The 23,497-nt window shown below is 38.3% G+C and overlaps 1 protein-coding gene across 1 annotated transcript; it reads left to right on the forward strand.

Moving 5' to 3' along the window:
- The first annotated feature begins 18,364 nt into the window (after positions 1–18,364).
- Positions 18,365–23,094, forward strand: LOC104090205 (probable pectate lyase 8). The gene is made up of 7 exons (XM_009595254.4): positions 18,365–18,584; positions 19,125–19,178; positions 19,862–19,936; positions 21,012–21,654; positions 21,746–21,849; positions 22,052–22,190; positions 22,267–23,094. Exons 1-7 carry the CDS (start codon positions 18,478–18,480, stop codon positions 22,486–22,488), a joined length of 1,344 nt encoding a protein of 447 aa, XP_009593549.1. The 5' UTR covers positions 18,365–18,477; the 3' UTR covers positions 22,489–23,094.
- Positions 23,095–23,497: the final 403 nt, after the last annotated feature.

Raw genomic sequence — 23,497 nt, forward strand, 5'->3', positions numbered from 1 at the left:
TTAGTTGCTTGAATGAACTTTATATCATTATGTTGTTTTATTACTATATATGTACAATATATGTAACTTTTTATGCATGGAGCCACCCACCCTGCCCTGCACTTACCGGGGGGGGGGGGGGGTCGAGGTGGTAAAAAAACTTGGGATTGGGATAATATTTTGTGTACTTAAAACGCGTGAAACAATTGTTATGATTGAAGTCACTTGGTGGTTGCATGGAAAACATAATATTGTCCCATTTTCACCTTCAAAAAGTACAATATTTTGGCAAAGCTCAAAATTTTGTAATAATTCCCAATTTTGACTTTTGCGAGCAGTTTTCGGGATTCTTTTTATTTTGTTCTAAGCGTTATTAAAATAGAAAGGCAAATATTTTCGGTGCGAATTTTCAGCTTTAGTCCTTAAAATATTGATAAATCCTTTTGATTTTGATCGTTATGATATCTGGTTAAGCACATTAAACCTGCAATCAATTAAAATGTGCACTTAGATCATTATTCTTGTGATTCTTTTTATAAATTTAATCCATTATTAACTGTTAAATTTTTTATTTTCTATATGTCATTTTAAACTTGTTTTCTCATTTCATATTTGAACCCAATATAGTTCTAAATATAACATATCACTTATGTAAAAGAGAAAAATCACACGTTTTAGTTAATTGAAAATTCAATATGCTTAGTAAAATACCAAAAAATCGAAATAAGAATTTATCACTAACTAAAGGATCAATAATGCGATATTTTTTTTCTTATTTACTACGAACTAGACATTTATTACGATATCGAACATCAATGTACTAGATGAAATTTGAAAAGAAGATTTACAAAAGCAACGTGTTCTATATTTTTTCCCTTAAGTTATCACAGCAGAATAAGAAATTTTTCTGTTATTATGTTAATCATTTTCGTTTTTGTCAGTCAAAACAATTATAGTTGCTGTAAATGGAAATTTCACCATGTATTATTTTTGTTCTTTGCTTTCGACATTCTCTTTGTAGTTTTCCTTTTGTATGCTTGTTGTCTCTCTTTTTAGATGTTAACCTAATGATTTGAAGTGCCGGTTCAAGAATTCCGAAAATCAAGCCTTCATAAGAATAAAATAAAATAAAGAATTCCGAAAATCATGCTCTATTCGCCAAAAAAGGAAAAAGAAAAAAAGAGAGGGAAAAACATAATGTTAAACGTAAATGTTAATTAGGTTAAATTAGGTGGTGATTACGCTATGGATAACTACTCATAACAACTAACATGATGCCTTCCATGATCCATGGAAAACATTTTTCTTAGAGAGAAAATAAAGTAGAAATGGCACCACGTAGCAACTCTAAAAATCTGCTATTTAGAAATTAGCTAGTGCGCTCTGAATTTCAATTTTTCAATTCAAATTTTCAGAACAAAAATATCCTGAATTGTTTTGAAGTTAAGATTTTTAGTTTAAAATTTCATGACAAAATAAGTAATGATTAATCTCTAAATAGCATCCCGAATAATGGTTATTTGTTCACTTACCCCGAAAATAATGCAATCGTTTGTTGCGTTATGTTAATTTTGTAAAACCTTTTCATGTAGGATAATCAAATCAAATAGTTCGCTAATTTATAAATTTGAAAATTGATTGATAAACATGATTTAATATTTGGCAGGGATCGATGGTAATTAATTATCCATCTATTATTAATTAAAGGTCTCGTGTTCGAGCCTTATAGCATGTTTGGCCAAGTTTTTTTTGGTCAAAAGTGCTATTTTGGTCAAAATTTGAGGTTGTTTGGCCAAGATTTTAGAAGGAAAAAAAATGGTTTTGAGAAGAAGCAAAAATAGTTTTTGAGAAGCAGAAAAATGTAGTTTCTTTCAAAAACACTTTTTTGAAAAATACTTTTGAGAAAAATACACTAAGAAGCAGTTTTCAAAAGCTTGGTCAAATATTAATTACTGCTCAAAAGTGTTTTTCAAATTAATTAGTCAAATACAACCCGATTATCATCAATAATACTTTTTTGAAAAACACTTTTGGAAAAAAACACTTCTCAAAATAAGCAGATTTTAGAAGCTGAGTCAAACAGGCTATTAGAAAAAATATTGTATTTGGTAGAGAATGCTTTACTCCAAAATGAAAATTCTCAAGGTAAATCCGGAGTGAGAAACAAAAAAATGAAAACCGTCATTTAAAAAAAAAAATATTGCACAAAAATTTGTCTTCAATGTGCAGCGTACGTAAAGCATACTCCTGCATAGCTAGATTGCTATAATAAGATGATATTTCCGACAATAATTGAGATTATCAATTCTCGAATATATAAAGTAATAAACACATTTTATCTAATTTAAAAACTATTCATATTTCCATTTTGGTAGGTTTATGACCACTATCTAAAAATATATTTGGAAAACGGTATTCACTAAACAATGACAATTATATGGAGAAACGGGCTTGTAAACTCCTTAATTAAGGAGTCTAAACTCTAAAGTACACTCCCACTTGCTCTGCCATCTATGTTAACTAGTTAGTATAATATTTAGGAATTAAAGTGATAAACATTTAGAGTTTCACGTTAATAGCGGAGTAATGAAAAGTATTTTAGCTCTTTATATATTAAAGAAAACAGAAGGGGCATTTTGCATAACTAGTAAAGTTGTTGCAGTGTGACCAGGAAGTCACGCATTCAAGCCGTGGAAATAGGCTCTTGCAGAAATGCGGAGTAACGTTGCGTATAATAGACCCTTTTGGTCCGACTCTTCCCTGAACCCCACGCATAACGGGAGCTTAGTGCACTGAGCTGCTCATTTTTTTATATGTTAAAGAAAACACTTTATATGGTACATATTTTTAGATAGTATTTTGTCTATAAATGTGTAAAGTTTGGAGACAACTCATATAGACATGCTAACTCAAAAATAAAGCCAAAACATAGATTTATTATTCAACTAGATTATTTATATCCTAGTTATGAGCTATATCCGATCCGTTCCCAAATGAATTCAACAAAACCATGTAATCATTCCAAACATCTAGACTCGATGGGTGTATTTGATACGAAGGAAAATATTTTTTGAATTTTTTCCAATTTTTTAATTTTTGGTTGACTTAAACGTTTTGGAACTATCAAAAGAAGGGAAAACTGTAACGATCCGGCCGGTCGTTTTGAGAATGTTAACCCTGATCCCCTATTTATTGCTCCTTTTATTTTATTTTGTGGTTATGTGACTTGTCGGGGCGCTTGGTATCGGAGTTCGGGAGAGTTTCAGAGCGAAATGGGACACATAGTCCCTAAATTAGAAGTTTAAGTCGTAAGAGTTAAACGTAGTTTGACTTGTGTGAAAACGACTCCGAAATGGAGTTTTGGAGGTTCCAATAGCTCCATATGGTGATTTGAGTCTTAGGAGCGTGTCCTAGTATTGATTTGGAGGTCCGTAGGTCATTTCGGCGTTAATTGGCGAAAGTTGGAAAGTTGGAAGATCTTTGAAAAGTTTAACTGGGAGTGATCTTTTTGCTATCGGGGTGTCGGATTTTGATTCTGAAAGTTAAAATATGTCCATAATGTCAATTAGGACATGTGTGTAAAATTTAGGGTTAATCGGAGTTGTTTTGGTATGAATCGACGTTGGTTTCGAAATTCGGAAGTTCATAAGTTCTTAGGCTTAAATCGATGCGCGATAAATGATTATACTGTTGTTTGATGTGCTTTGGCGCTTCGAGCGTGTTTGTATGATATTTTAGGACTTGTTAGTATGTTTGGTCGAGGTCCCGGGGGCCTCGTATGAAGTTCGAACCATGTTCGGTGCATTTCGGGTCTTTGAGAATATAGCTGAAGTGCTGGTTTCTCAGTTTAGGTTTTCTTCTACGCGTTCGCGAAAGTATTCCCGCGTTCGCGTAGAGTAGTCTAATATTTGCTGGAAGATTACCTTCGCATTCGCGAAGGAGGCCACGCGTTCGCAAAGGGGTAGGACCTTATGCACTGCGATCGCAGACAGGAATCAGCGTTCGCGAAGAAGAAAGGCAGCCTGGGTGGACTCCTACATTTGATCTACGCGTTCATATAAATGGGATTCGCGATCGCGAAGCTTGTGAATCGTTTGCACCTCATTCGCGAGTGGATCCTCGCGTTCGCGTAAGAGGAAATCTGGGCAGTAGCATCTTTGTGCTTCACGAACGCGAGAAATTTTCCGTGTTCGCGAAGAAGGAATTAACTAGGCAGCAGAATTTAAACTTCAAAACGAGGGTTCATTCTCTTATTTCACATTCGGACTTTGAGAGCTCGGATTAAGGCGAGATTTTGAGGGATTTTCAGAGGAAGTGTTGGGGTAAGGATTCTTAATTCATTTTTTATTAAATTCCACTAATCAATCATTGATTTCATCATGTAATTATAGATTTGGGATGAAATAATTGGAAAAAAGGTATAGAAGTTCTTACACAAAGTTTTTGGGTTTTGAAAGGCTAAATGAGGTTAGATTTGGATCATTCTTGTATTATTGGACTCGATATCGAATGGGTGTTCGGATTTTATAATTTTGGTCGGGTTCCGAGACGTGGATCCGGGTCGACTTTTTGGAGCGATTTTTCAATTCTTATCTAAAATAATGATTTCATTATTTAAACTAGTTTTCTATAGTTATATTTATAGTTTAAAATTATTTTGGCTAGATTCGAGCTGTTCGGAGTTGGAAAATCGAGGTAAAGGCCTTCTAGTTGATTGATTGAGCGTGGTTTGAGGTAAGTAACTTGCCCAACCTTGTGTGAGGAAACTTTCCCTTAGGATTTGATACTGTTGTGATAATTTGTGATACGTGAAGGCCGTGTATGAAAGGTGACGAGTGTGTACACGATCTAAATGTTGAAATTTCGATTTTAGCTACGTAGTTTCCTTTTCATGCCTTAATTTAGTTACTGTAGCATGTTATAGTCATCATATTTAGTCTAATTTCTCATGTCTATTTGTCTTATCCCATATTTGCCACTTGTACTACATGTTTAGTTGAATAACTGATCTTTCTTGATTCCGTATTCATTTCTTAGCTATGAAATTTCTTATTTGAAATGGCTATCCTTTAAATATTTTGCTATTGAGTTTGGTGTCGAGTTGCAAGGTCGTGGTTTATATTGAGGTCGGGTGCAAGTTGTGAAATATTATTGATTCAGTTGTTATGTTTTGATTTTCGTGATTATTGTTGAGGTAATTATTTGGTTGTTACACGAGGTTTCTGTCGTGTTGTTGTTATTGTTGCACGAGGTTTCTGTCGTGTTGTTGTTATTGTTGCACGAGGTTTCTGTCGTGCCGTTGTGATTATTGATACGCATTCGGTGGTATAAGATCTGGGTATTGAAATGCATGCGGTGAGATAGGTGGGCTTGATATGCATGGCTAGTAGGGGAACTACTAGATACCATGCGGTGTGATAAAGTGGGCTAAAACACGGGATGCTATTTTGGGAAAATAATTTTTCAAAACAAAATATAAAGGCTCGCGTAGAGATATAAGGAAAGACTTTGAATTATTTTATAATTTGGTACTACGAGGCGGTACCTCGAAAGTGCCCATGTTGATCTTCTTTATTTGATGTATTGTTTGTTGTTGTTTTCCTTGACATGCAAGATTTTTATTTGCTTTCTTTTGACTCCGTGTTGTTACTTTCCGTAAACTCTTTATTGTTTCACTTCCTTGTCATTCTTATTATATCACTATATCTTGTGCCTTGTTTCTTATTATCTCCAGTAGGGCTCTGACCTCATCTCGTCACTACTCTATCGAGGTTGGGCTTGGCACTTACTAGGTACTGTTGCGGTGTACTCATACTACGCTTCTATACATATTTTGTGCATATCTAGGTACATCCTATCAGCATCGGTATAAGAGTGTTACGTTGTCGCTTTGGAGACTTCAAGGTACACATGCCCGCGTCCGCAGGACTCAGAGTCCCCTTCTACCCTGTTTTCCTTATTTCTTTATGTTTTGATAGACAGCGATGTATAAGATTGTTCAACATTGTATCTAAAGTTTGTGACTTATATCTCACCGGTTTTGGGAAATTGTACGTATTGAGCTTATAGTCTATTGATGAAATTGTTGAAGTTTTGAAATTTTAAGTTTTTATTTGATATTTCTGCATATTGTTAGGCTCACCTAGTCTTAGAGACTAGGTGCCGTCACGACATCATACAGAGGGGATTTGGGGTCTTGACAAAAATATTTTCCAAGACTCTTTTTCAACTTTCTCCACCCTTTTCCCCATCCCCACCAACCCACCCACCCCGACCGACCCCAACCCCACACCTCACACCCCACCTACTCCACCCACCCCAACCTCGCCCACTACACACCTTATATAGAACTATTATAAAGAGTACTTTCTTTTCATATTGTAGATAAAGTATTTTTTGTTCACTCACGTACTAAACAAGGAAAAATAAGTGACAAAATCACTCATTTTCTAAAAATATTTTCCTGCGTACCAAACACGCCCGAGGTTTGCTATCAAATACTTAATGTTGTACTATAACACCTGTACTTTACAACTATATTAGCTAAAACTTAAACAAGTGAGAGAAATTTACATGGGTGTGGCCTCTACTAAAAAATTTACAAGGTCGTCACTTTAACGCTTCAACGGATATACAGTCAAACCTTTCTATAACAGTCTCGTTTGTTTCGAATATTTTTGGATGTTATAACGAAGTGCTGTTATAAAGAACATATATTATAACATAACATAAAAATTAGTTCCCGAAAAGCTTGGCTTTTATAGTGAAGTGTTGTTATATAGGGATGCTGTTATAGAGATGTCTGATTGTATCATCCTCTTGTTGCTGCCAGTGGCTGCTTAACATAGTAGGTGGACTAACACAATTTTTTGTAAAAAGGCATTAACTTTTTTTTAAAAAATAAAATTTTATATATATATATATATATATATATATATATATATATATATTAGAAGTCTATTTTTATAATTTTGGTGGCTAAAGCATTTGGTTTAGTTGCTTTGGCCTTGAGTCGGCATTCGCCGCTATATCTAAATGCTACAACTATTTAAACTTAAAAAGTAACTTTGAAAATGATATTTTAAATAGAAGATAAGCTAAAAACATGCTACCAAAAATTCATGAAAATCCAGACATAGATGAATTATAAGATAAATTGATTGTCTTCCAACTTCCAACCCCCAAACTGAAAAAAATGCCTTAATTCACACTCCACAAAAATTTCCTCAATGACCTCCGCCGAGACTCCCGGGGAGGTCCATAATTCTTTATTATTATTATTATATCTCTTTTTTGCACTCAAACTTTCTTTTATTCCTTTTCTAGTCCTTTGATTTCTTATTTTTGTATAAGGAGAATGATAAAGAAGTTCCTTTTGTTTGGAATATATAAAATAATGGTAACACCGTAGAATCAGCTAATCCCCGTGAATCTTGTTCCCTTCCCTCGGAATGTTCGTATTTTAAGGTCAAAGCACATATTCTGATTTCTGTCCCAACGGTACGGCATCTTAACGGGTACATGTCATTCGGTAATAATGGCTATTATTTTCACTTTTAGCCTCTGCTAAAAATTATAGTCGATATGTATAAAATTTATTTAATTCTTTTATATAACATACATAATATATATATATATATATATATATATATATATATATATATATATATATATATAAAGCGGCTATACAATATTATTTTTCCAATAAGGGGGAGTTTCACGGTGGTATTACCTTAATACCTTTTTATTATAGCCAACATGGGACAAAATATTTATCTTACAAATCAAATAATTTAACTATTGTTTACCCTTAAAATTGGATAACAATTAAACTTATAATATGATTCTAAGGACATGTGATTTCACTTAATACCAATTGATAAATATGAAGATTAATAACAGAAATGAACTATAAAGTAAAGCGAACCAGTATTGAAACAGAATTCAACCCTCGAGCTCGGGTACCCTCGGACTGATTGATACCAAAGCAGTTAAAAATAAAGCAAGCTGATGAACAAGAGAGTATAAGCTAAAAAGAGAGCGTTATATTACCTTTTTTTATGCGAGAACAATCCCTCTTACAAATGGTTAATACCCCCTTTATATAGTAGAGGAATTATACTTATGGTATAACTAATTACAGAAGGAAATCTCATGATTAGCTAATTAACCGTTCCTAATTTGATCCATTCTGAGATTTCCGCTATGATCTTCGACCAGTCACGGATATTTCGCCTTTCCGTTATTATGTTATCTTAGATCTTGCTCGATGCCTGTCTTATTCGGTCTCGATTGTTGGTGGCCTCGATCCCGACAGGTACCTCGAATCCCAAACTTGATACTTTGTCCTCGTACCTCGGTCTGATCCACTATAGGGCCGACCTCCGATGCAGGATCCTGGTCCCGGTTAGATAGAAAAATTGGGTGGGCTCGATTTTAATCGTATACATATAGTCCCCTCATTTTTTGGAGTGTAATGATAAGAAACGAATTGAGCCTTCGATTTTTACCTCGACCTACTATGACGTCACTGTCGTGACGTAAGCGACGGAAGTGACTGAAACGTCCTATCGGTACAGTTCCCCAAGTCATTAGTGAGTGTTAGTTGGTGGTCGGACACTAGTGCCTTTGAACCGTCGCCGTGAATCCAATAAATAGACTCCTTTCTCATTGATTCAAACTTCACTTTTACTTCCTTCTAATCTTCAAAGCTTTTATCTCTTGAGTTCCTCCTTTTTACAAATCTTCAGGTTTTGCTGTTAATCCTTTCTCAAACGCCAAGTCCTATTACCTTCCTCTCCTTTAAACTTACACAAAATGGCAAAAATATCGAAAACGGTACTACAGAAAGAAGCTGCTTCATCTTCTCAACCGGCTGGCCGAAAAACGCCGGTGGAACCCCGTCTTGAGGAATGCATTCCAAGGGGGTGCGCGCTAAACTCCGATTTCAAGATCGATAAAGCCTCGTCGATTCCTGGTCGATGCGATCCAGTATCGAGGTATATATGCTCGATAACTGAGGAATACCTTAAGCAGGTAAAGAAAGACTGCAACTGGGAGGGCAAAGAGGTGGTGATCCCGACCCCCGAAGAAGACATAACCACCCATGTGGAAGGGTTTCTAAGTGTTTACACTTGCCCTTTCATACTGGGCCCCCTTGACCCCGTTATCGTTGATTTTTGCAGTCAATATCGAATAACCCTAGGCCAAATCCATCATTCCTTTTGGCAAATTGTTATTCTGCTCCGATTCTTCATGAGCAAAATCGAGAGGCTCCCTTTCACCTTCGATCACCTTATCGGATTGTATAGCCCCCGCTTCTATCGATGCGAGTTAATAAAACTCCAACGTCGGGCTACCAAAGTGATGTTCTCAAGCATAGACGAGGACAATGATCGAGGCTGGATGGGACGGTTCGTTTAAGTGCGGATTTTCGACCTAATCCAAGCCGAGAAGATGTCATTTCCTGAGAAATGGAACATGAATCGTAAGTACCGTCTCACTGTTAGCTTCCATATATTATTTGTTCCTTTGTTTCATCGAGTTCCTTGTTAGAATTACTCCTGACATTTTCTTTTCCCTAGTCATAATTAATCCTTTAACGCATCGATAACCGGAAACCGCATAAGCAGACAACCACGCGATCCAATCGTAAATGGTGGGGCTCGCCCTTCTAATCCACAAAATTTCTCAAAATCCTTTGTTAAACTTTTCATGAAACATTCTGAATTATCAGTCACAATCAAATATTCAATCTCTTATTGGGTAGAAAGTAGTATTCTTCGCAGAAGCTTCATCAATATCACACAACTGCTAACATGCCCATAGTAGATAACCCACCTGTGGAATTCCATGCCGACATCTTCCAAGGGTGTTGGACTGGTTACAACTACTATGTAATCAATGAATTCTTCTGAGCCCATGCTAGTCCACCAGCTGTTCAAGCCGGTTCTTTCCATGCTGACATCAACTGAAATTTCAACAATACCATCCCAACTCAAAGCTATGTTTCATCCGTAACGATAATCAAATCTTCACACCCCTCTTTATTTCAAGCAAACTCCTCTCCGCCATATTCAATCCGTACAGCAACCACCATTCCAATTATAATCCGTGGACCTAGTCACTCCCACCATGCCTTCCAAATCGCTCAAATCTTCCTCAAGGTATGTGGCTATCTAACCACAGAATTCATATACTACTCTGCCACTACCACTTCGGTCAAACCATCTCCTTTAAGCAATTTCTCGACCTCCGCTTCTCATACTTGACTTGGTAGTAAATCATCAGCTGCTAGACATCTCCCGCCATGTCCTTCCTCGTACTTTTCTTCCCAAATGTTGCCTCAAATCAAATCCATACCTGTAGCACCGGATCTAATGAATTGCTACCAACTCTAAACCTCCTAGAAGATCATTGTCACACCCCGACCTCGGGAAGCATGACCGGCGCTCAACCGAGATACCCCGGTTAAGCATGCCTGTTAGATGCCTTCTACCTAACCTTTCCCATTAACAATATAAGAACCAGTATAGGTGAGAGACATGAGAAGAGTCAAGTGTTCCACAATATTTTCCACTACTAAAGGATATTCATTTATGATTTCAAAAATAAAACAAGTTTACTAATATGATAAAAACATGTCTTCCCAAATACCAACACTTACTAGTTTAATTCCAACCATCATATACCACCCACAACCTGTCTACGGAGCCTCTAAATACAACAGAAGAGTAGTATGGATGTGCCGGCAGCAAGGCCCCGCCTATACCTCAAAATGTAACGAACAACGTCAAATGACATGAAGCCCGGAACAGAGTAGGCTTCACCAAAATCTGCTGAATAGAGAGTAACTGCTAACGAAGGTCAAAACCACCTACTGACGAATCACCTGCATCCATTGAAGATGTAGCGCCCCCGACAAAAGGGACATTAGTACATATGGAATAGTACTAGTATGTAATGATAAATGTCTACTTTCAAAATAGTATACCATTATAAGAAAGGGAAAACCATTGAAATAGCAAGTCACAATCAACAATATCCAAATGCCCAATTAACACATTCGAAACCTGTCCCCGACCTCTACATACGCCGAGCGCTCATGGAGCGATTTATCAAAGGGCCGGTGGGAGGCCAAGACTCATGGTAAGCCCATTTTTTGTGTATTTGATAATTCGAATAAGATGCCCATCTTCAACTTATTCAATTTTCTCGTGTACAGTCCTGGGCAAAGATGCGGTCATGAGGCCCCTATATGGTGAGGGGGAGACTTCGATCCTGGCACCAAAACTGGCGAAGGACAAAAAGAGAAGAAAGACCTCAACATCAGAGGATCCAGAACCTAAGAAAAAGAAGGCTCGTAAGCCGAGGAAGAACATCATCCTTCTAACCGAAGACTCTGTTCGGCGTATAAGCGAGGAAGATGAAGAAGAGGAAGAAGACGACTCCGGGCTGGTGGCCCGAGTGGGGATGAGCACCAAGGCCCCAAAGGCCACTAAATTGGTGAAGGCTGCAACGACTCCATCTCGAGATGAGGGGGACTCGGGAAGTGACATGGGCGAAGTCCCTGAGTCATCGAGGAATGAAGATGCCTCCCACCATAATGAGCCAACGGTGGGTACGGCTGTAGGGCCTGGTCTCGAGGCCCCTCGAGATGGAGAGAACGCCCCAGGTGATCCACTTGGGGCAATAGAAATTGGAGGCTCCCCGTTGCTCCCTTCGTTTTCTGAGGAGATGATTCAAGAGGCTCGGACCTTGAAGACCCCCTCCATCGAAGGAAACCATGGAAGGGAGGACCCCTTCCGTGATTACTTTACTGAGGTCGAAGATGCTACCGGCCTGAGAGACTTGGAGGTCTCGAAGAAGGACTCATGCGAGACATCGAGCCTTTTCAATGAAGCGTAGCAAGCTCTGAATCGGGTAAGCCTTAACTCTCTTTGTTGGTATTACCCTTGTGTTCATTTTTCTCTTCCTGTCTAACTTCTTTTCTTCTTTTTGCATAGGCCTTGGCGCTCCATCAGGAGGCATTTTCAAAGTCCCGAACAGAGCTGAGCTGATGTAAGACCAACCTCTGAGGGCTCACGGAGGAGAGAAATGCCCTTAAACTTCTTAGTGGGCAAAAAGAAGAGGAGACCAAGGACCTCCGAGCCGAGTTGGCCAAGGCTCGCCAAGATCAGACTGACCTGACCGAGCAGGTAATGAAAATCTTAAAAGCTCATGGGCTTGATTCGGGAATGGTGGCTAACATTTCAATCTCATAGCTGCAGCAGAAGATTGAGAGGATCGAGCAATTCCGCAAGGAGGTCGACATGATGAAGACGGAGACCTTGGGGTGGAAAGAAAATATGGACCGCTTTGCTGCTAAAAAAGAGGCTGCTCGAGCCCAATTGTCATCGGTCGAAAGTTAGCTTCGAGGCATGAAGGAGAAGAGCTTGGCTCAGGCAAAGAAAATGGAGAAGTTCGAGGCTCGGTTGGCTTCCGAATTTGCAAAGGCCAAATCTGAAGCCGAAAAGGAAGAAGGCCGAGGCAGATAAGATCGTGGCCGCCTACCGGGGCGATGCTTAAGCCGCTCAAGTCCAAGCGAGAGAGGCAACCGAGTTCACTCAAACCCGAGCACATTAGATTGCTGAACTCGCCAAATACAAATATCGGAGGGAAACACTCGAGGAGATCCACGCTCGAGGCTTCGATCTTACATGCGAGATAATAAAGGCTAGAGAGCATGAAGCTTATGCTGGAGTACTGGCCTCTTCCGATGATGATGATGATGATGGCAGCAAGAGCGAGTTCGAAAATGGGGAGGACCTCGATAGAGAGGAAGCTGCCCCTGAGCAAAATTAGGAACCCTAGGTTGTTTCTTTTTTAATTTTTTATGCGGGACCCTGATCGGTCCTTGTAAATATCTTCGTATATATATATATATATATATATATATATATATATAAGATCTTTTTTCTATTTTATTCCTACTTTATGAAAATTTTGCTCATAAGTTCGAGACTTAGGCAACTTGACTGAAGCCGGACTAGTGTAGTCTTAATCGAGTGAGTACTTGCTCGAACTCGGAGTAGGGTGACCCTTAGGTTTTAATTGAGTGAGGATGATTTCTCGAACTCAGAAATAAAATGGCCCTTTAAGCTCTTGAATTAGGTCGATACGGCCATAATAAAAAGAATGGCATTCTCCCCCTTTTCGGCTTGAAAAGTTTATTGTTTAATCATATAAAATCTATTATACCTTAGCATGAAATAAGGGATTTGCTCGAGAGTTCGGATGATTCCGTACCCATTAGGGTTTTCAAGGGTCGATATTATCAAGATCCTTTGTTTCGTAGTGCCTTAGCATAAAATAAAGAGTTTGTTCAAGATCTCAAATGACTTTGTACCCATTAGGGTTTTCGAGGGTCGATATTATCGAGACACTTAGTAATTCAGCCGAAGGTATCCTTTTTAACCGGTTTATGAAAATATTGCATGTTTTATTACGAAAATCGGACGTCTTCGAACCGTGTTAATTTGGCCGTAGCCTTTAGCTTGGGACTTGCCTTTTGGGCTTATTCCCCTGTTATACTTCGAACTTGTTCGAAGTATCAGTCCCCGAGTGGGGTGGCCATGACCTATAGAATCGAGGGTTGCCTTTTAAAGGTCTTATGATTTCGAAGTTTTAGTAATTCGATCATGTCAATTTTTTGGATGGCAGTCCCCGAGTGCGAGGTCAATTGTTCGAACTTTAGTTGTGAGTTGTGACCGACCCTTAAGCCAGTTTCTACAATAGATCACAAACACGACATTGTAAAGTAAAAATTTCTCTAAGGCATGAAATATCTAGCAAGGAAAAATACTTTTTTCAACAGATTAACATGCTTACATGTTTTCCATTAGGGCTCAAGTAATCTATATGGGCATGGTTCGTTCAACCGTTCGACCCTTACAAAATTTACCTATCGAGACCTTGTCGGCACAAAGTATTTTTCTTGTATCTATCCAAGGGTGATGCCCCTCGATATTCGAGGTTGATTGTAAAAGAGCCTCGGATACTGTTGAATTGCTCTAAGTTAGCACAAACAATGGTTTCCTCGTTAAAAACCACGTCGGAAAAACCCATTTGGGACAAAAATCGGTCTAAGGGAGAAAGAATGCAACGCGTGCTTTCAGACCTAAGGACTTTGTGTTTGAAGAATCCTTTGATGTCTTCGATTAAACACCTGCAAATAGTTAGTATAAAATATAAACGAAAGTGGAGAATGTCGTACCTTAGCAGTAATATCGTTTGAGGAGTGATATGTTCCAATTATTTGGTAATTGTTCGATGTTCATCGTGCCAAGTTTGTAGGATCCCTTTCCGATGATATCGAGGACCTGATACGGTCTCTCCCAGCTCGGGCTAAGTTTTTCTTTGTTTGGGTCTCGAGTATTAAGGGTGACCTTCCTCAGAACCAAGTCCCTGATTTTAAAGTGTCGAAGATTGGCTCTTCTATTGTAGTACCTTTCGATCCGCTGTTTCTGTGCGGCCATTCCAACGAGAGCGGCTTCCCATATTTTATCTGGCAATTCGAGGCTTGTATTTATAGCCTCATGATTTGACTCTTCCGTTGCATATGGAAACCTGACAGTGGGTTCCCCGACTTCAACCGGGATCAGAGCTTCGGTGCCATATACTAAAGAGAACGGTGTTGCCCCCGTACTGGATTTTGGCGTTGTTCGATACACCTAAAAGACTTCGAGCAATATATCTCTCCATTTTCCCTCAGCATCGTTCAATCTTTTCTTTAGGGTTTGAAAGATGGTTTTGTTTGTCGATTCATCGTGTCCGTTCCCACTAGGATGATATGGTGTTGACAGGATCCTTTTTATTTTGTGATCGTCGAGAAACTTTGTCACTTTGCTGCCGACGAATTTCTTTGAATGCGGCTTCAAAACGATGCATAGCCCGGACCCCTTCACGTTCAAAGCGCCATCTGTGAAAAGGGTCCACACCCCCGATGAGGTACCCCACTTTAATAATAGTTCCTTTTCGACCTCGGATACGAGGGCTGGCGTGAATTCGGCCACGAAGTCCGCTAAGATTTGAGACTTGATGGTTGTTCGGGATCGATACTTAATATCGTACCCACTAATCTCGACGGCCCATTTGGCCAATCGGCCCGAAAGTTTAGGCTTATGCAAAATATTGCGAAGGGGATAAGTAATCACCACATAGATCGGGTGACACTGAAAATATGGTTTAAATTTCCTAGAGGCGCTTATTAGGGCAAGCGCTAATTTTTCTAAGTGTGGGTACCGGGTCTCGGCCTCACCTAAAGTTCGATTAACATAGTAAACAGAAAATTGCGTACCTTGCTCTTCTCGAACCAGGACCCCACTTACCGTGATTTCCGAGACTGCTAAGTACAAGTAGAGTTGCTCGTCCGTTTTCGGAGTATGAAGCAGTGACGGGCTCGAGAGGTACCGCTTTAATTCTCCCAATGCTTGTTGGCATTCCGAGGTCCATGCAAAATGGTTCTTCTTTTTGAGCAGTGAGAAGAAGCTGTGACTTCTAATCTGAAGACCTCGAGATAAATCGGCCTAGGGCAGCTATGCGCTCTGTTAATCTTTCGATATCCCTTTGAGTTCTGCCGACGGGCCTGTTTGGATAAACGGAACCAGAAGGGGTCCCCAATTGATCATCCTCGACCCTGATCTTTGACTGGTACCGATTATGTACATCGACCCAGGTTACCGCCGGATATTCAATTAAATTCTGCTTTAGCTGTCGTGATGTCACCGAACTTTGTTCGTTCAAACCCTGAGTAAAGGCTTGAATAACCCAATCGTATGTGACCGGTGATAGTTCCATGCATTCCATCTGTAACCGAGATACGAATTCCCTCAGTATTTCGTTGTCTTTTTGTTTCACCTTGAAGAGGTCCGACTTCCTAGTTGTAACCTTTATTGCTCTAGCATGTGCCTTTATGAAGGAGTCTGCAAGCATGGCGAAGGAATCGATAGAATTAAGCGACAAATTATTGTACCATATCATTGCTTCTTTCGACAAGGTTTCTCCAAATTTCTTTAGTAAAACAGATTCAATCTGATCGTCTTCCAAGTCATTCCCTTTTATTGCGCACGTATAAGAAGTGACATGCTCATTAGGTTCAGTGGTCCCATTATACTTAGGAATTTCTGGCATTCATAATTTTTTCGGAATGGGTTTCGGAGCCGCACTTGGAGGGAAAGTCTTATGTACGAATTTATTTGAATCCATACTCTTTAGAATCGGCGGTGCCCCCGATTTTTGGTCAACCTAGGAGTTGTATATCTCTACTTTCTTGTCATTTGCCTCGATTTTCTTTTCTCCTGATTCAATCCGTTTAGTGAGCTCCTCGAACATTTCATAATGGCGGGGTCAGTCCCTGATTCGTTGGCGTTCGACCTTTTCGGCACAGGCTCGGTCTTGTGGACGACTTCTGGTTCGATCCTACTCGGTGTTCGATGCTGATTTTGTAGTTGTGTTATAGCGACTTGTTGAGCCTGTAACATTTTGAATATCAATTGGAGGCTAACTCCACCATCTTCTCCGCCCTGCGTACCTCGACCACCTGATCGAACTTCCCTGCGTACGCTACCTTCGGGATCAACGCCCAAATTTGCATTTAGGGCGACATGTGAACTGACATCGACATGATTTGCAATTGGTGCTCCCTCGAGGTCAGCCTGAGGCGCCTCGATCCCTGGGGCGACTATATTGTCATTTTTCCTGTGAAATCCGAGGTTGTTGTCACCGTGTGTAGGCGTTGCTTGTGAGTTTGACATGTTTATCCTGAAAACAAAGATTCTTACGAGAACAAGTATAAAGCAGTGTGTGTTATCAGAATCAGTATTAAGTAATCATTATTATCCTTGGCCCCACGGTGGGCGCCAAACTGTTTACCCTTAAAATTGGATAACAATTAAACTTATAATATGGTTTTAAGGATACGTGATTTCTCTTAATACCAATTGATAAATATGAAGATTAATAACAGAAATGAACTATAAAGTAAAGCGAACTAGTATTGAAACGGAATTCAACCCTCGAGCTAGAGTGCCCTCGGACTGATTGATACCAAAGCAGTTAAAAATAAAGCAAGCTGATGAGCAAAAGAGTATAAGCTAAAGATAGAGCATTATATTGCCTTTTTTATGCGAGAACAATCTCTCTTACAAATGGTTAATACTCCCCTTTATATAGTAGAGGGATTCTACTTATGGTATAACTCTAATTAGAGAAGAAAATTCCATGATTAGCTAATTAACGGTTCCTAATTTGATCCGTTTCGAGATTTTCGCCATGATCTTCGATCAGTCACAGATATTTCGCCCTTCCGTTATTATGTTATCTTAGATCTTGCTCGATGACTGACTTATTCGGTCTCGATTGCTGCAGGTCTCGATCCCGACAGATACCTCGAATTCCAAACTTGATACTTTGTCCTCGTACCTCAGATCCACTATGGGATCGACCTCCGATGCAGCTTCCTGGTCCCGATCAGATAGAAAAATTGGGTGGACTCGATTTTAACCGTATACAACTATAAAAATCACAAATTAAGTTGAAAGGTACATCTCGCTTAACCGCGGTTAAATGATTAAGCTTATATACAAGATACATATTTTACATTTATTTATTAGATCTAAACATGATATAGAATTGAGTATTTTTCCTAACGAGGAGGAAAAAAGCTAAATTAGCATACAACAACATACCTTGTATTATCTCACACCGTGAGGTCTGACCTAAATTAGCATATAAATCATTAAAATTAAAATTCCTAACATGGCTGCTAATTTTCTTCCTTTTTTGAAAAATAGAGTTTTCTAATCTTAAAAATATGATACCAATTCAATCAATTACAGAATGTTTACTTTATAATCTTATTAAGTTATATATTTTTACCATGCGTTTGACAGGCTTATTCTATTGGGATAATATTTAAAAGTTTAAAAGATTTATAATCTACCGTGTATCATCTCATAATTTTAACATCAAATAAAAGAGTAACTTACAATTTAATAGACCATGAAGTTAATTTACAAACATATTAGTATCAATTTTCAGATAAAGAACAAGGGTTGCTATTAGATAAAATCATCATATGTTATACTCCACTACTAGTGGTAGCACTAAAGTTGAAAAAAGGAATCCTAACTTAAAGCGGTTACTGGCGGTTACTAAGGTGGTTAGGTTAAAAAATTGAAGCGAACATAATTTAACCTTAGTGACGAGAAACAAACCGAAACCACTAACCATAGTTAAAACAATAGGGGATAATAGACCTTTTGGGATTTAGTTGATAAACGTCCGTTAAACTTAACGTTTTCTGATTAACAAGCTCTATATAAACCGACACCCAGGCCGTTACGTTGGGCGCAGTGCACCTTCTTCTCTGACTCTCTCTCTTCTTCTTCCTCTGCTTTGCTCTGTTTCTTTTTCCGATCCCATTGTAGTGAGAGAAAGAGAAAAAGTGTGTAGCGGAAAATGGCAATGGGTTCGTTGCTTTCATTTAGTCTCAGTTCTCTGCTTCTTCTTTTGCTGCTCGTCGGAGTTTACGCCGGTGTTCTGACTACCGACAGTTTCGACGTCAGGTCCGTCGAATTTTTCTCTCTCTGGTTAACTCTAAAAAGCATCTACATTCACGTTTTCACAACAGAGTTTTAACTGTGAAGTTTTTGTAAAATTACACAAATTCAACGTACTTTTTTTTGCTTCTCTGGATAAAAATTCATCTGCATTTTCAAAAATACTATCAAAATTTGCATTACTTATTTTTCTATGCTTTGTTTTTTTAATGATTTCTTACGAGTTCTTCGAATTCTACTTTGTTAGACTCTCCGTCTAATTCCCGTAATTTCTTAATTTTGTGATATTTTCCATGTTTGTTTTCCTTTAGACTCTTCTAGAAACTCTGCTGTTGCAGAATTCCGAGAAGTTTTAGTTCCACAAGCATTATCTCAGAATTAACCAGAAAAGCTTAAACTACATGGTTTTGAACTGTTCCTTAACCTCTATATTGCACAAAGAAATTATAATTTTAGCTTTTTCAGGGAGAACATTATATGCATTTTAATTTTCAATGATTAACAAAAAAGCCTAAAAATGCTACATTTTGGTTTGGTTTTTTACAGGACAGCGGAAAAAGTGCAGTTGAAGAGCTCTGAAAACTTAACAATGGCGGCGAGGTAAGCAGAAACTAATTAACTCAACGAGTTGACTCACTCAGTATATCTCTGCCGTCGGTTTTTGGTTCCAAAAGGATTCATTAAATATTCACCGTTGGATGTCCTTAATTGACTCACTGTTCCGATCCAACAATCTGGTAGAAAGAACAATCTCAGCCGTTTAGATACCTTTATTCCATTAGATCTGAACCGTTAAAGCGGTTAAACGTTCATTTTACTGTCTCTCATTGGATTCCTCTGCTCAGTTGTTACCAGAAAATCTTCATTGGTCCTTTAACTGCCTCTCCCTAACTTACATTTCCGAAATTACCCCTATCTTTTCCCATATCGAAGCAGTTAAATCTACGTGTATATGGATATTTTTGTCATTTTGATTCCTTCTTAACGATTCGCCACACCTCGCAGATTCTAGTTGCACTTTTTGACGGTTTTATTTATATAAATATACGTATAGGGTGAGTGTATGTATAGGCATTTTCGCACCTTGAGCAGTGTACAAAAAGCACGCACTATGGTGTTTAGTGTGTGTGTATCTTTTTACAGTGTACTTTGTGTCACCCCACTTTTTGCTGCGTGAAATAGTGGATAAATGTCGGTTGCCTATGTTTTACATGCATTTCCATATTTGCCCTTGTTAGGGGTTGTTTGTTTGATGATTTTTTTGTTTTGTTTTTATTTATCAGTTTGGAAGAGATTGAGGAGAAATTAAGCAAACATGCAGTGGATGATCCAGAACAAGTTGTGTCCATGGTTGCAGAGTGGGTCACCTTTTCCTTTTATTCCTAATATTGACTTTTTTCTTGTTATTGGAACAGTTCCTAGTTTTAATTCTTCGCAAGTTTGCATTAACCCACATTGGGTTTTGGTTGTTATGAGTAGTCCTTTTTTGTGGTCCGTTTAACCCCTCCTCTATGGCAGACCTACTCAGTACCGAATAAATCATCTGTTTTTATACATATAAAAGTGTCTTAAACACAAGAAATGTTTATGTTCTGTGCATTGTATTATGTTTTGTAATTATAGTCAGATCTGTACTGTCTCCTTATCCTTTTTTCTGATTTAAAAATATTTAATTGACAATAATATCTCAGGAGTAGATAACTTAATATGGGGAAGTCCCTTATATTTTAGTATTATTCAGTATTATCTTCTATTTTGTCATTTAGAGAAAAGGAAAAAGGGTGTGTTTGTGTGTTGGTATTGTTATTTACAATCTGTAAAGTCATTAATTGACTGGTTACACATGGAGTTGTGACAGTTTTCAAAAGTGCATGTGCATGCAAGAAAATATATCAGAATGACAGAGCAAACTGAACGGTGCGTGCTACTAAAATATAATTGGACAATAGTCACTGAGATTATACTGTTCTTTTTTCACGACTCTTTTATCTTTTTTTCACGTGACAGCATCGCCCTTGTTTATATTTTTTTTAAAGTGCCTCCAATATTATTGTTCGCTGCTTGTACTAGCCCAAAACACACCAAACCAAATTAGGTTTTGTGTAATGACAAAATGCTTTAATGCATTTTCAGTGGCTCCAAACTAATGGTCCCTGCAAGAATAACTATATGTACCTAGCTAGTTATTTCCACCGACACTCTTAAAAAGTAACCAGCACCAGTATTTGATTTTGACCTTCGTATTTCCATTCCTAGGAAAAAATTTAAATCCCCTGTTCTTTAGACACAATAATTTACTTAAAAGAATAGAAAGTGACATGTTCCTATGAAACTGTTTGATGATTTTACTGTCAATGTGTGAAAATGACTATCCGCACTATATGAAACATTTCTTTGTGTTAAATAGCTAATTATGGTTTGGGTGCTTAACAGGAGCATTAGGAACAGCACTGAGAGGCGAAGACTTGGATATTTCTCATGTGGGACAGGAAATCCAATTGATGACTGCTGGCGTTGTGACCCAAATTGGCAAAAGAACCGCAAGCGCCTTGCTGATTGTGGCATTGGATTTGGGCGCAATGCCATTGGTGGTCGCGATGGTCGTTACTATGTTGTCACTGATTCGCGCGACGATGACCCTGTTAACCCCAGGCCCGGTACCCTTCGCCATGCTGTTATCCAGGAGGAGCCTCTATGGATTGTTTTCAACCGTGACATGGTCATACAATTGAAACAGGAGCTCATTATGAACAGTTTCAAGACTATCGATGCCCGTGGCTACAATGTTCACATAGCCAATGGTGCTTGTATCACAATTCAGTTTGTTACAAATATTATTATCCATGGCCTTCACATTCATGATTGCAAGCCAACGGGGAATGCTATGGTGAGGAGTTCGACGACCCATTTCGGCTGGAGGACAATGGCTGATGGTGATGCCGTTTCAATCTTTGGCTCAAGCCACATATGGGTTGATCATAACTCACTCTCTCACTGTGCTGATGGTCTTGTTGATGCTGTTATGGGCTCAACTGCCATTACTATTTCTAACAATCATTTCGCCCATCATAATGAGGTACTTTTAATTCTTTCAAAACTACTTTTAGATTTTTCTATCTCTGCTGTCCAGAACTAACTTCAGGGGCTATTTGTGTTAATGCAAACAGGTCATGCTATTGGGCCACAGTGACTCCTACACTAGAGACAAGCAGATGCAAGTGACAATTGCCTATAACCACTTTGGAGAAGGTCTCATTCAAAGAATGCCAAGGTAACTGTCTGCTCTTGGAACTTGCTCTAAACAGCTTTATCCAATCTTATTATTTCAAGAAATCATAATTATCATTCTTTACCATTTATCGATCAATCAACTATATCTCAAAATTGAAACAATATGGAGTTGTTTGTATAATTACCATTACTTGTCAAATTTGAAAAAGTGTAATGATGTGAGTGTTTGTGAAAAATTGCAGATGCAGACATGGCTACTTCCATGTGGTGAACAATGACTACACTCACTGGGAGATGTATGCTATTGGTGGAAGTGCTAACCCCACCATCAACAGTCAAGGAAACAGATACCTTGCCCCAACTAATCCTTTTGCAAAGGAGGTAATTAAAAGCCAAAAACTGTAGATGATTGCTACTTCATAATTTTAGTGAATTAACTAATTTGATTGAAACACAGGTAACAAAAAGGGTTGACACAGCAGCAGGTCAATGGAAGGGTTGGAACTGGAGATCAGAGGGAGACTTGATGCTTAATGGTGCCTATTTCACTCCATCAGGAGCTGGAGCTTCAGCCAGCTATGCAAGAGCTTCAAGCTTAGGTGCCAAATCCTCTTCTATGGTGGGCGCCATAACTTCAGGTGCTGGTCCCCTTGCTTGCCGCAGAAGCCGCATGTGCTAGTACAGCCAGCTTCACCTCTATCATTTATACAGATTTTCCAAAAGAAAGTGTCCCTTTTTTTCTTTTTTTCTACTAAGTATTAGATTCCCATTCTTACTACTAAAAAGCACTACCCTAAAGTTCTCCCAAATCAAAGTTATATCCCATTGTTTGTCAATGTCCATTAATCATCTATTCAGTTCCTCCTTGGCAAGTGTACTTTTTTTACACTGTCAATTTCAGTTCCCGTCTCAAAGCGTTGTGCAACCTCGGCCTGATTTCACTTCAAGAAAAGCCCAATATCTGTTCTTTGAAGCAGGTGCAGAAGCGTTGTCCATGCCCCATTTCTTGTTTTTTTTTTTTTCCAATCTCAAGAGTTCTCAGTCTCTTCATCCATTGGTTTCTTCTAACCACCATTTGTCAACCACCCCCTCTATCTTTGTGTCTTGAGTCTTTAGTCTGCATATTGTGCTTTGGCTATTGTGTTTTTTTTGCCTTTTCTTTATTATAGGAGTGAATGATTTTGTAAGTTTTTTCTTAGCTTTCTTGAGTCATACAAGCTATATAGTGTGAATGTCAAAAACTGTTATTGGAAGGGAAAGAAAAAAGAACCTTTTTTGTTTGAAATGATGCAAAGTTACTACCTTTATGTTACTTTTTACTTTTTTGCTTTGTCATTGTCATTGTCAACAGAAACATTAATATCATCTTGGTTGTGCCTTTGTGTTGTGTTAAATCAATAGTATAATTTGATATCAATTACACTTGTCCAAGTTTTGCTTTTCATCCTGCTGGTAGTTGCCATAATGGTAGCATGTGCTTAAGATTGTTATAGTGCAAAACTAACTTTAATGATGAGTGTGCCTTTTGAAGTCATGATACCGTTAAAACTGTGGAGATTTATATGCCTAATGGTTTGTCGTGAATAAATCAACTCCACTTAGGCATAATCTATTATCATAATGATGAAAAAAGATTTTTGTCACATGGGATTCCTTATTTTTACTCTATAAATTTGGTAAAGCTTGAG

This window comes from Nicotiana tomentosiformis, chromosome 9, assembly GCF_000390325.3.
Source record: "Nicotiana tomentosiformis chromosome 9, ASM39032v3, whole genome shotgun sequence".
Lineage (NCBI taxonomy): Eukaryota > Viridiplantae > Streptophyta > Magnoliopsida > Solanales > Solanaceae > Nicotiana > Nicotiana tomentosiformis.

Bases quoted from the DNA above. Each gene is read 5' to 3' on its own strand.
- LOC104090205 (XM_009595254.4), top strand. From the start codon at position 18,478: ATGGCAATGGGTTCGTTGCTTTCATTTAGTCTCAGTTCTCTGCTTCTT. The intron at 18,585-19,124 runs GTCCGTCGAATT...GGTTTTTTACAG, and splicing joins ACCGACAGTTTCGACGTCAG to GACAGCGGAAAAAGTGCAGT. The intron at 19,179-19,861 runs GTAAGCAGAAAC...TTTATTTATCAG, and splicing joins AACTTAACAATGGCGGCGAG to TTTGGAAGAGATTGAGGAGA.